Source organism: Antennarius striatus, chromosome 9 (genome assembly GCF_040054535.1).
Source record: "Antennarius striatus isolate MH-2024 chromosome 9, ASM4005453v1, whole genome shotgun sequence".
Classification (NCBI taxonomy): domain Eukaryota; kingdom Metazoa; phylum Chordata; class Actinopteri; order Lophiiformes; family Antennariidae; genus Antennarius; species Antennarius striatus.
In genome coordinates this window covers 19,185,965-19,199,042 of record NC_090784.1, presented here as the reverse complement: position 1 = coordinate 19,199,042, position 13,078 = coordinate 19,185,965, and the positions used below count along the sequence as shown (strand labels likewise).

General features: G+C 38.3%; 1 protein-coding gene across 1 annotated transcript in view; it reads right to left on the bottom strand.

Moving 5' to 3' along the window:
- Positions 1-935: 935 nt before the first annotated feature.
- The window catches only part of grik3 (glutamate ionotropic receptor kainate type subunit 3), an 86,263-nt gene continuing 74,120 nt past the window's right edge, over positions 936-13,078 (bottom strand). The window contains exons 12-16 of the mRNA XM_068323942.1: positions 9,385-9,503; positions 5,178-5,395; positions 2,835-3,060; positions 2,346-2,596; positions 936-1,275 (exon numbers count right to left, since the gene is read on the bottom strand). Coding sequence (XP_068180043.1) covers positions 1,081-1,275; positions 2,346-2,596; positions 2,835-3,060; positions 5,178-5,395; positions 9,385-9,503 — 1,009 coding nt within the window. The 3' untranslated portion in view covers positions 936-1,080. The remainder of the gene's footprint in view (positions 1,276-2,345; positions 2,597-2,834; positions 3,061-5,177; positions 5,396-9,384; positions 9,504-13,078) is intronic.

The window sequence follows — 13,078 nt, the reverse complement described above, 5'->3', positions numbered from 1 at the left end:
AGGAACTACAATGCCTTGAGTGTGCCAAATAAAATTCACTTTGGATGCAGATTACCCTGCATCGTTTGAAAATATTACATAGCAAGGTATGCTCAGAGTGCCATTCAAAACATCATCATTGACTTTGAACACAAAACAAGCGCTCTTTAAAAAGCTGAGTAAGCAGGAAGTGGCTCATACTACACTGTATGTAGTTTTGTTCAATGGCTGGATCTTTGGCAGTTTATCTGATTAAAATTCAATTATGTAGGAAATGTTGACATATAGCGTACTTCTGTGCCAATAAATCTAATCCCATAATAACATGATGGAATGGTCCACATTACGGCTTTGTTTGAATCAATGATTAATTGCTTCTGTATAACAATGGAGTGAATTTCACATAACAACTTTAACAAACATATATTTACTGTTGAAAACTTTTTGTCTCGCTATGGGTTTCCATCAAGAACAACACTGCAGACACAGAATGAATATTCTTACAGGTTATCATATTTGTCCCTGTGAACCATGCTTCCAAAAGATCCTGCGACTCAAAGATGGCCACTCAAGCCTAGACAATGCATTTGAGGTAACAGTTTTTTTCTGCTTTCAAAGGCCATTCTGAAGTTTGTGTAAATCAACAGGATAAATGTAAGATATCATTTAATCTGTGTTAAAACTGATCCCCAAAGCAATTCAGTTTCTTTGCTGTATATCTGTCATTTATTGCCATTCTTTCTTCGGTCCGTATTGTCCAATATAATTCTCTGTTTTTACATTGATTGAGGATTCCTTAAACAACATGTTCTCTTATGTTTTTCTGCTGCACACGTAAACATCAGACGTGAAACTGATTATTTAGGTATACCATTTTCCTAGAACTTCCCCCGACATAATTCTTGTGGTTTGGAGCATGGTAGTGTAGTTATACCTGTGTGGCCGATGCTGCCATTTTGAGTTGACCATGTTTAGTTAGTGTCCCCATATCGCTGTGATTAAATGTATATCTTGTGACTGCATCTATGCCATTGTCTCTAGTCTCTGGCACCACCCCCGACACGCTGCTCAAGAGGCTCTTGCCCTGGGGAGAACACATTGTCATGGGAACACGGGAGTCATCCCAGTGCTGCAGCTCATGTTGTCCTTTCCCGGGAGTCGTCGGTCGTTGTAGGCGTGCATGTTGATCACTGCATCCGTCTTCACCATGACTTGAGGCTGGGGTTTGTGCTTCACCCGCCTCTCGCAGGTGAACGACAGTCTGATCTCGTCCACCATGGCACTGCACAAAGACCTCTGGGCAAAAAGGGAGAATGCGGAGAGGGGAGCGAGAAGAAGAATTGGGGGAAGGGATGGGGGGTAAATGCCTTAGCATTAAATTGTTCTGACAGTGTAGAGTGTCGACAGTCTAAAGAGCACAGGATGCGTTTGAAATTAATATTCATGCTGTGTTACTGCTAGTGCGTGTACGTGTGCACATGCATTCATGGCTTTCAGCAATGTCAAATCACGCCACTGCTAACATGTAGCACACAGTTCAATATTGCTGCTGTGTCAGAACGAGTAAAGAAGTACAGTGCATGAGCATGTATGCAGCTACTCACTTAGCATGACTCATATTAGTGAATTAAAACAGTAATGTGTTCATGCTATTCTGACAAATCCAATGACAAATAATGAATTAATTCTCTTTGCTCTAGTTTGCAATTATGTCTAGTAAAATAAGCAACTGTTGTGGCATTACGGTCAGCACAGCTTTGGCTTAATACACTGTACATTTTCTTGCTAAAAAGGTAAATAAACTGAACACTTGAAGCATCAATAAAAGTAATTAAATTAAATTAAGGCTTATTTACACTACTTTCCATTATTTAAAAAGCTGCATAAAGATCAAATAAAACCTCCAGTGGGCAGGAGTTGGTGCTATCTGCTGGCAAGGTTGCAGATTGCTACCAACTACACTGCTGTACAAAGTGTCGTAACTGCATTTTGTACAATATTAACAATATTATTTTTTGTCCCTTTTGAAAGTGCTATATCCTTGCTTCCACGGTAGAGCTTCACAAATTGTACAGTATTGTTCTTTTGCTAGAGATTTTGAGGGTTTTATCCATGTCTTTTCAATCTTATATTTGTTGTAAGTGACAGAGGGCAAATTAGAATTTATGTAGATAATGCATTTTGCCTTTATAGGGCAATATACATGAAACCCAAAAGACCCTCTTCAGACAGTATTAGGTTTGTCACTGCAGATCTCCATCAATGAAAACATGATTTTAAATATTGGATTCCATTATTACCACCTAAATCCTACACAATAGGTCCTCTAAGAAAGTGTTTTATGAGTGTTCTATGAGTACAAGTACCTGCTCACGTTCGGCAGTCTTCCTTAGCTTGTAGATGAATTCGGCAATTGCCACAAAAACAGACAGCACTAGGCCAGATGCCAGCACAATGAATATACCACCCAGGTTCTGGATACCCATGGGGCCTGTCTCGCGACGCTCTTCATCCAAGCAGATGCTTCCACTCCACCACTTCTCCTTCAGCATGTGTAGGTGCCCATCCTCCACGATGCTCAGGATTGCTATGGTGATTTTGTCCCTGTATGGGGAGCCTGGAAGCAACATAAGGCCTCATTTGCTTTGGAAGAAACACCAGCTGGATTCTGTGATAATAAGGCTTAAAAACATGTTGGAAGTATTCTGTCTGACTGGTAGCTAAAAAACATGTCTCTGCTTTGTCTAAAAAGCCATCCCTAACCCTTATTCTTCAAAGGCAGAACATAAAAGAGGTTGCATTTTTTTAATGCTTCATAGTCTAAAACTTGCCCTGCGGTCATTCACACGGCTTACCTAGAGGAGTGCCGATGCCATAGCCTTTGCTGTCGATGAGCCCTCCCACCTGTGTCAGGTTACAGTTCCTCCTAGTGATGTAATCGATAGTTGTAGACTCCATAATTAGGGCATAGTCAGACTTCATCACCCTCTGGACCCCATCTTCTACGGACTTCACCAAAGATGTGCTCGGCTTGCTGCTCATAAAGGCCCACATTTTCTCAAAAGTAGACACTTTAGATTTCTGCAGGGATAGGGAGAGACTGGGTTTGTAAATCTGATCCTCATTTGAACATCTGTTTTGCTGCAGGTGAGGAAAAAGTATCACGATAATATGGTCTTTTCTCAATTGTAAAAGTTGAGCTTACAGCTAAACTACAAAATCCTTCCTGTCCTTCCCCATCTCTGATGATCAGATTAACATTAGAACTGTGGGGATCATTTAGAATCACATGTGTGGTATTTAGGAAAACATATCATTTAGTCAATCACCTAATAGATTAATGTGATTGCTCCCACAGATCTCCACTGTTACGCAATTAAAGGACAGCGAATCGAAGCTTTGTGGGCATCTATTCTCATAAGTGCTACTGAAGCAGCAATAATAGAATTCCTCTCCATTAGTCCTGCAACAGGCTATGTGGTATTTCACGTAATTTTGTATGAAGTTGCTGCTATGCCATATCTAATCCTAGATAATTACTGTCTAAAGACTATAAGCCATTTCAAATTGTCAAAGACACTATTATAAGAAGTCCTCCATTATGTGTAACTACAGAAGAACAGTCCTAATTGCTCAAATTTTAGATACAGTCTATTATTGGAATTTGAGTTGTCAAGGTCAGAGGAAAAATGGGCCATTTATCTTGAGAGCAATTAATGCTGGCCTCATGATAGAAAAATGTTCTAAACAGAAATGTACATAGGTGTGTACATGTGTGGTCAAAATAAATGATGTGCAGCTTTTATTAGGAGAAGAAGAACTGTGCACAGCTTTTTCATGTCACAATTTTAATTATGTTGTGACTTGAAACATATTGTATTAGATGGAACATATTATATTTGTTTTCCCTGAGATGCCAGTCACTCATTTATGTGTGGCCTTCAATGTTTTCTATATAATAAACACCAGCTGAAGGTGATGCAACAACAGTGACTACAGACCCCTGATAATGTTTCAACATGTTGGTTCAAACTGTGGCACGAGTACTAAAATTCATGCATCTCAGTTAAAAAAGTTACTGTATTTCTAAAAGAAATGAGGAAGCAAGGACCACAGTATAGCTCAAAACTTGCTCAGGTAAATTCGAGAGCAAAATCGTGGACAGTTCATTATGTCACGTAAGGATTATGACCAAATCCTCCATTTACATACATCTGCAAAGCAGTACCCACCACCACCCCCACCCCCAGTCTCCTCAGTATTTATCATGCTTCTCTGCCTCATTGAGTCGACATCATTAGGCCTTTCTGTGTGAGCCAGAGGGAGCAGAGGGCACTTGAGCTATGCCACTCTGATAAGGTAATTAAGCACCTGTGTCTCCTTCTATTCATGATCCTAGAAACACAACTTCGATTTATCAAAGTACACAGAATGATCTACAATAACGCTCATTTACACAGCTATTGAGCAAGCTGAAGGTTGATTTTCCTTTCAAAGCGTCCAAAGTGGAGTCGAATCCAGACTCACTAATTTTCATCACAGGACATTTCGTATTCAAAAGATGAAACACAAAATAGGAAGGATCTTAACGGAATTGTGTTTAGAGACCAAGAACCCATTGAAACACAATATGATACAGTACAAAAACACTTCTGCTTTAAATATACATAATCTAAACAAAATCCCTGAACCTGACATAATAATAATAATTAGTATTATATTATTACTATTAAATATTATTATTATAGTTGTTATTGTTATTATTATAATCTCATTATTACAATTATTATTGTTATTATTATTATTATTATTATTATTATTTGTGGTATAATAACCATTGAATGGATGGATTAAAATATGCAGAAACTGTAACTGTTACATGTTTTATTCAGCAGCAGCATCTAAAGTCAATCTTAAAATAATCAAATAAAGTTGAAACACCCTGCAGACAAAGTCTGAATACTGGGAGTAAAAACTTATTATGAAAAAACACATCAAACAGTGTACAGAAGAGTAAAATATGAAAAATTTTCCTTTGCTGAGGGAATTAGGATCTAGGTGTAACATGAATCATTATATATATATATATATATATATATATATATATATATAATTACATTCTATTATATGTACAGCCCCACTAAATGTAAAAATATTTTTAGAAAGCCAGTTCCCACCCAACAGTAAGTCTATTATACCTTGAAGAAAGTCATGGTTGCACCATCTTTGACCACGCCATACTCAGTTTTCGTCTGCTTGGCGATATCATCGGCTGAGTCCACAGGTGAGTCCATCCTCTCCACAGTGAGAAAAGCCGCCAGATTTGCCGTATAGGATGATATGATGATGAGCGTGAAGAACCACCAGATCCCGCCAATGATCCTGGTGGAGAGGGCTTTGGGCATCAGCTCTGAGCCTGCGTGCAACACAAATAGGACATACTACTTAGCAGTCAACTAGATAAAATTGTACCTGCCAGCACTGAGTGAATTAAACAGATTTTTTGTGGATTAGCCTGCAAGTGTTTTTGGCAGTACTACTTGTGCTGATCAAGGTCCTGTCAGTGACGAAAGAGAAAATGAAACCAATTTTACTCTGGAAAGGAAATTATATGTTCTGCAACCTTTTGCATCAGATACAGAAACCTCTAATTTAAGCCTTCCGAGTTGACAATGTTAACTTTTCACTCACACCCCATGAATTTATTGAACAGGCCTATAATTTTGCAGTTGTTTTGAGCTCGAACTTACATTACTAACATAATTTAATTTACTGTATAAGAGCATTCAACTCTCCGATGGGACAATTTTTACAATTTAATTCAGCGATTCAGTGTTTGTTCTCTATATCTTTGAAGGATGAGATTCAGCTTTATACTCCGCAATTAGCAAATGTTCACCACTACAATAACACTTAACAGCTTTCTACTACCGAGGCACTTCTGGCATTAAGATAACAATTTGGATTTATCACGTGACAAATCATAGCATTTGCCTGGCAACAGAGTACATACGCCAGATGTGAGATCTAATGAAGAAGAAACAAATGTTAATGAAGTAATGCCACATAGTATACAACGTATCTCATCAGATCTACTGAAAGTAGGCATTGGTGCATTTTGCACACAAACAGACAAACAGTCTGTTTCAGAAAAACAGAAATCAGCATATTCTGGAATACCAAGTAAAATTTGCTATACCTCTGCATCAGCCCTGACTTTGAGTGGTCCTCTGCTGAGTAATACTATGTTTACAATGGCTCACTGACTGGTGTTAAAGTTACTTTATATCTCATCTCTGACAACCTTTAAAATACCCTTGTGCTTTGTGCACTCTGTTACTTTACTGAGAAGATTTATGAGGGTAATTCTAAAGAGTAACAAGCCCACGTAAGGGGGGCAGAGTGGTCAGCTCTTTAACCTCTTCTGCAAAATTTGATTGGATTTGTCCTTTGTGGTTTGACAAAGACATGGTTGCAAACAAGGGAAGACAATAGCATCCTTTAATTCACCATGACTTCAGAGGGGGAGAGATCCAGATTCATTTTCTGGTTGCACTAAAAATGGAGTGAAGCAACGAGTAACTCAATTGAATTCCACACTATAAAGTGCTGTTGTCAGCAGGGAACGGTATATGGCACTGCATCAGAACTCTAATAAATACAAAAAGCAGATCAGTCATATGGTACCAGGGAAATAAAACGGTGTCAATATGCTATACATTTCCTTGAGGAAGGAGTCCTATCTTATAAAGCAAGAATATATAAATGTTCTTTCAGCGAGTACAACACTGATACTATTTCTGTAACCAAACATTATATCTAGTTCCCTGAGTTCTGCATCGCTCACTCACATGAATGTGGTAAAAGCTGTCTAACACTGTAAAGTACACACAACCACAAAGACACCAAATTTCAGCATTTTGTGTGATTTATATGATTGAAAAACATTGTAATTTTGCAAAGCAGGACTGAAATTTTGCACATTTAAGGAAAAAAAACCCATAGTCTGTGTAATTGGAACTACGTCTGATTTAAAATGAACAGGCAAAACACAAACTGACAGGAAAAACTGTGACTTAACTCACAATTAAATAATTTAGCTCAAACCAGAGCAGCAAGAGGAAAGAACCAGACTCTCGTGGGAGATGCATGGGTTACAGAGCTGCAACAGTGACAGTGACTTTTGGCAGACAGAAAATAAAACATGAACTGAAAAAAAGAGTACAAAGCATTGACATGTATGAGATTTCCATTGGTAATGTGATAGTAATGTAACAACGCATGCTGAGAAATATGTTTAAACTAATGATGATACTAGGAGATGAAACAAGAAGAAGCAGAGTAAGAAGACAGACAGACAGAACTTGCACCTCTCCACTGTCAGTTCACACTCCAAACTTTTTGGAATATACGTGGGTCTTGAACTGGCACAAAATTGAATGTGTTTTTTGTAAATGTCAGTTGGGAGAAAGAAAGAAAAAAAAAAGCTGAACCATGCTAAACATGATAACCCCATTTTCTGGAGTGTTTCCTCCCACTGCAAAAATGTCACCATGAATTATTCTTGCAGGAAGAAGCAAATAAAAAAATTGCAATAATTTAGGTTTTAAACCGAGCGTCTGGGTAGCATTTACTGTAGAAGCCAACTTTATAAAATCAAGGAAACATGTCAGAAGAGAATGAGAGTGCTGGGAATAAACACACAAAAGCAAACCACAAATCAAACACACCTGCAAAGTGATTTTATATGAGGGAATCAGTTTATGGGAACAGATCAGGCATATGTTTGTTGTAAGAAAACCCTATTGAGACCCCCTCTTCTGAAGTACACAGAGCATTTGCTTTTGCGCATCGTCACATTTTGTGTTCTTTGTGTTGTCAATGACACCTCCCTCCCACAGACAGGCTGCTAGATTTTTATTTATTTATTTATTTTTTTGGATCTCCTCAAACACGTCCATTTGCATTTTAAACATGTCAAGGAAATGGCTTCTGTCTCAGCTGCTGTCACTGTGTTTGGCAGACAAGCAGAGGATGTCTGTTTATGTGACAGAGACAAAATATGTGTAGCTGCAGATATCACCACACAGCATGTGTTACAAGGTACTGTACTCTACAAATAGGTGTCATGGAAAGCCAGAAATGCTCCGTGTTATTTTGAAACAATTCCATTTTATTATCACTCCTTTTTTTTTCTTTTTTTTTTTTGGGGGGGGGGGGTACCTGCTTGTGGTAACATCATATATTTATATACAGATATGGATAAACTTATAAAGATATAAAACACAAATTAGCAGCAACATCCCGATGTGAAATATTTCATTCCGGTGCAATGAACAAAAAAAAAAAAAACAGCAAAGGCTACCGTCAATTTGAGGAACGGCGCAGCGTAAGCATAGACAGACAACAATGTGAGTCACGGAGGAAACTATAATGACAGATTCTCCACATTTTAGTTTAATAATGGAGACAACTAACTAGTTTGTTCTGATTCTTTCTCCTCTCCCTTCTGGCACACTGGCGCTTCCCTCGTAACCCTCTGCCTTCACCGGCAAATTGGCAGAGCAGCTAGGCTGTTTCACAAGAGTGCTGAGCTCCTAATGAATGGCTGAATACATTGCCATCCTTACAGGCGAAGATCGTCTGCCGTATCTCACCAAGACTTCTTGATTAGTCTTGTTATAGTGAGGTTAAACATTTTATTACTCAGTTATTCCTGGGTTTCCTGGGTTTTATTGTGCCTCCTTTTCCATACCAAACCCTACAAATTGGCAGCTTGTGCATCTAGACTGATTCCAAGCTTTTACATTTTTTGGGGGGGGGTAGAAGGAATCTGCAGTTATGACTTCAGTAAAGCGAATTGGGTTCTTGCACTTCAATAAGAAATGACAGGTTTCAACACTTGGCATTAGCATTGAAATGGTGGTAGCATGATTTAATTGGTAGGCCAATTGCATGTGAGACAGGAATGGACTTTCTACAGCTGGCCACTCAATCGAAGTCACACAACACTGGAAAAAAACCACAGCAGCGATTTTTTTAGGATGGTGGTCGTTGCTCACTCCTTTTTGTCTCGACATTCAGAAAGGTCTTGAGCGAGGCCGTTGGCAGTGTTATATTGAAATAAATGCAGCAATGGCTTCCATTCTTAGCTCACAATTTCTGACAAGTGTCTGGCACCAGCTCTTCCCTTTTTAAACAGTGACAACATGTTTCCTTTGTCATGTAAGACTGAGGTCTGCCGTCGTTCCTGACAGGTAAATATCTTATGAAACAGTTCAGGAATGGAAATCACGGAGCTTGTCAGTTAAGGAGGCTGAAAGTGGGAGCTAGTGGTGCCTTGACAAAAAGGAGAGGTGTGATGGTATTGTTTTGACAGGTGAGAAGAGGCACGGGCCACCATACCTTGTTGCATTAAGGAGCCAACTCCAAACCAGAAGCTGTTGAGGAGGGTGAAGTTGTTCTCCACCACATCCGATCCAGGGTTACAGGGATGGGCGTCGTACCACTCATATGGGCTGAATCTGGGGATGAGACAGAAATCTAAGTTGTGGTTTTTAAAAAAAATAATTTTAATAACTAGTTGAATTAGACACAACCACTGGTATACAATAGCAAAGTAGCTACAAAGCAATATTTAACCAGATTTAAGTTTTTTTGGGGGGGACAGCAGAACAAGCTGTAAACTTGACCTGGATAAATTAGATTAAGTCACAGCCAAACCTGCAAATTAGCAGGTCCAAAGCAATACAAGCACTCATTTGGAGCTGTATTTAGTTAAGGGTTTCAAGCAAGTCCTCTCCTGCAGTGGGTTTATTTGAGCCGTTACACTAAAAAGAAAAGGACTGATGAGAGCAGTAAGAGCGAACCAAACCTTAAATTTGCAAGCCATAAAAACCAAACCAATGAGCTGAAAGACTTTAAAAAGCCCTATAAAGCTGAGGGGAAGTGCAGAGTCGGGTATTCTGTCAGCTCATCACTATGAGCTCTCAAATGAAATAGTTTGATCCATTGTTTAATTAAACTGCTTGGACTATTTTAGAGTGTGTGGTCTTAGTATGTTTAGGATGATACAACCGCTTTCGCATACATTCAAAGATGCTTTGTATTACGGTTTTATTAATGTAAAAAGTTTGTCACATCACATTAAATACTTCAATCAAACAGTTATTGTTCAGTTTCATCATCAAATACACTCTCTCACCTTTTTCATGCATGATTTACACTCAAAAAGTGACATCTGCTGCAAAAAGGTGGACGCCCATATGGCACAAGTCAATGTCAGAGGCAGATGTGATTTAACTTGTAAAATTTTACAAGAAAGTATGTGATGTTAATCCTGGGTTTTATGCAGATTGGAACTAAATTCTGGTAGTCCATATAGAATAGTCTCAAAATGAGGCACAACTGTTGCGTCATAATATATACTGTATTTTAGAATATGAAGTGATGTTGCAGAAAAAAACACTAAATGACTGACCACATCATTGGAATCCACAGTGGTGAATCTCTAAGTGCATATTTTTAGTTCTGAAGGATCCTAATAAGAACAACACAGAGTTATTCAATTGACTGGATTTTTATATTGTTTAAGAGATAGACATGCTTCAATCTAATTACATGGTGCAGAAATATTTTCTGTTGGCAATCTATTTTAATCAAACCCTGAAAAGGACTGCTGATTAATCATGAAGTGGCTCCAGAATGGAGTCTGTTCCAACCATTACTGAAATATCAAATATGATTTAAAGTTGTGCAAAAAAAAAAAAAGTTAATCCTTCTTAAAAAAATTAATCATATTAACTAATGAGCTTCTTTGACACAAGAGTTCCAGCTTTGGTTTGGAGCAACACAAACGCACACACCCGTAGTTAAACTAGTACAAGTTGTAATATCCTGTAAATTTAGGTGTTCAGAGCTATGCAAGCATTCATTTGGAGACGAGTCCTATATACTCAATTTGTTTCTCTCACATAAATTAATGCACTATATGTATATAAGTCAGCCCATTAGAATCTTTGTACCCCAAATATACTTTGGACCAAGCGTGCCTATGCTTTATGAGACGGCTGGGAGAAATCATGAGGGGAACATGAAAAAAAATGTGGGTGAACTCTTAAACTCAAGTTTTCATTTATACACTTACATTTTTTAGGAAAGATTAACTTAAATCTTTTTTTCTATTTCTTTGCTGCTAATGTAACACAATTCTGGTCTGCAAAGCACATTGGAAAAATTATTATCTTTATAGACTAAAAAATTAGCACTTTTTTGTGCTTCATTATAATCACTAAAACAAAAATACCATTCTAGTAGTTGACAGAGGCTTACAGAGTACAGAGGCATTGTATAGCCCCACCTGTGTGTAATTGTACCACATTGTAACCACTGTTTCATTAATGCTGGCGAACACAAAATTGTCTTTCTATTATGGTCTGATTGATGGGTGAATAGTGGAGCAGGTACATGTATTAATAGCTACAATGTTATTAAAGTGTGTTTTTAGATTCATTAATGCACAATTGTGGGAGGGGGCGGAGCTTGTGTATAGGCTTCTCTTGGTGCTGAAACAAGTTTGAATTTGTCTTTGAATATACGCAAAGATTTAACTCTTTGGTTGCACGTCCTTCCCGTCTCTGTCTCTCTGTCTTGCCAACCTGTATAGATCAGTCTCTCCCTCCTTACTGTCCAACCTAGCATACAAGTCATCATAAGCTTCTTGTTTGGCCTTTGCTACCTCTACCTTCACCTTACGCTGCATCTCCCTGTACTCCTGTCTACTCTCCTCAGTCCTCTCAGTGTCCCACTTCTTCTTAGCTAACCTCTTTCTCTGTATACACTCCTGTACCTCCTCATTCCACCACCAGGTCTCCTTATCTACTTTCCATCCAGATCACACACCAAGTACTCTCCTACCTGTCTCCCTGATCACATTAGCTGTAGTTGTCCAGTCATCTGGAAGCACCTTCTGACCACCCAGAGCCGGTCTTAACCCCTTCCTTTTGTTCATTTTTCATTGAAATGACTGTTTTCAAAAATGTTCACTTCTTGTTGCTAACTTGTGTGGCTATCATATTTGCCAACACCAGAGAGGCCTCAGGCACTATTTGTACAAACGTGGTATGCCCTAGCATTTCATTTAATTCCCCCAGTTTTATTTTGCTCTTCTTTAATATTGAATTGAAAGCCACAGTCAAATAATAAGCGATAGCAAAAAAAAAAAAAACAGGCACAATAGGAGAGGCTTTATGCCCATCCAAACTACATGTGAACTGAACTGAAATAAAAAGAGCAACCCCTTTCTTTCACTGTGCTCAGTGAAATTACAACACAGTGTCAGACAATGTGACAAAGCTGATTTATTCGCCTGCTAATTTCTAAAAAGGTTGACCTGGCAAGGAGCGATATAAGCTCGCTCCAAAGCATGTGCTGAACAGTCCTGTACAGAACAGCCTATTAAATAGCACTCTTAAATGTTGCCAAAGAGCACAGCCTACACGCGGTTTAAGGTTGGTCTGAAAACAGCTGAGTCAAAAACCAGGCAAAACATCACATTAAATATTTTCTGTTCCTCTTTTATAATATTAGACTATAATGTGTCTCTGGCTGCGTAGTAACGCCGTTGTGATTCATATTCTGCCATTGAGGCTTAATTTTGCAGTTTGGTCTGACTTTGGTGAGCAGTGCGTTTTCAGATGTGTTTTATTGTTTAAGGAAAGAAATATGCACACATTTGTTTTGCTCTGGTGTGATAGCTAGTGACAGCAAAAATCATAGATTCAACTTTAAACAAAATTTATGAACATTGAGCCATTCACAATTTAGGTCTCAATGGTGTACTTTTCAGCGTCCTTATGAATTGTTAGAAATGTAGCTATTTTGCATCAATGGTTTATGTTCAGTGGCAAGACTTTATTACTAAATACGAGAGACACTCTCCAAAACACATTTTGCCCCAAAATAAACAGATGCATTGAAAAGGCTGCAATTAGCAATACACACTATTTACATCCATTCACTCATCCTCTATGTTGAAGCTATTTGAAAAGAAACGCTTCTAACTCCATAGTCATCATCATTGCTTCTTCATAACCTAAAT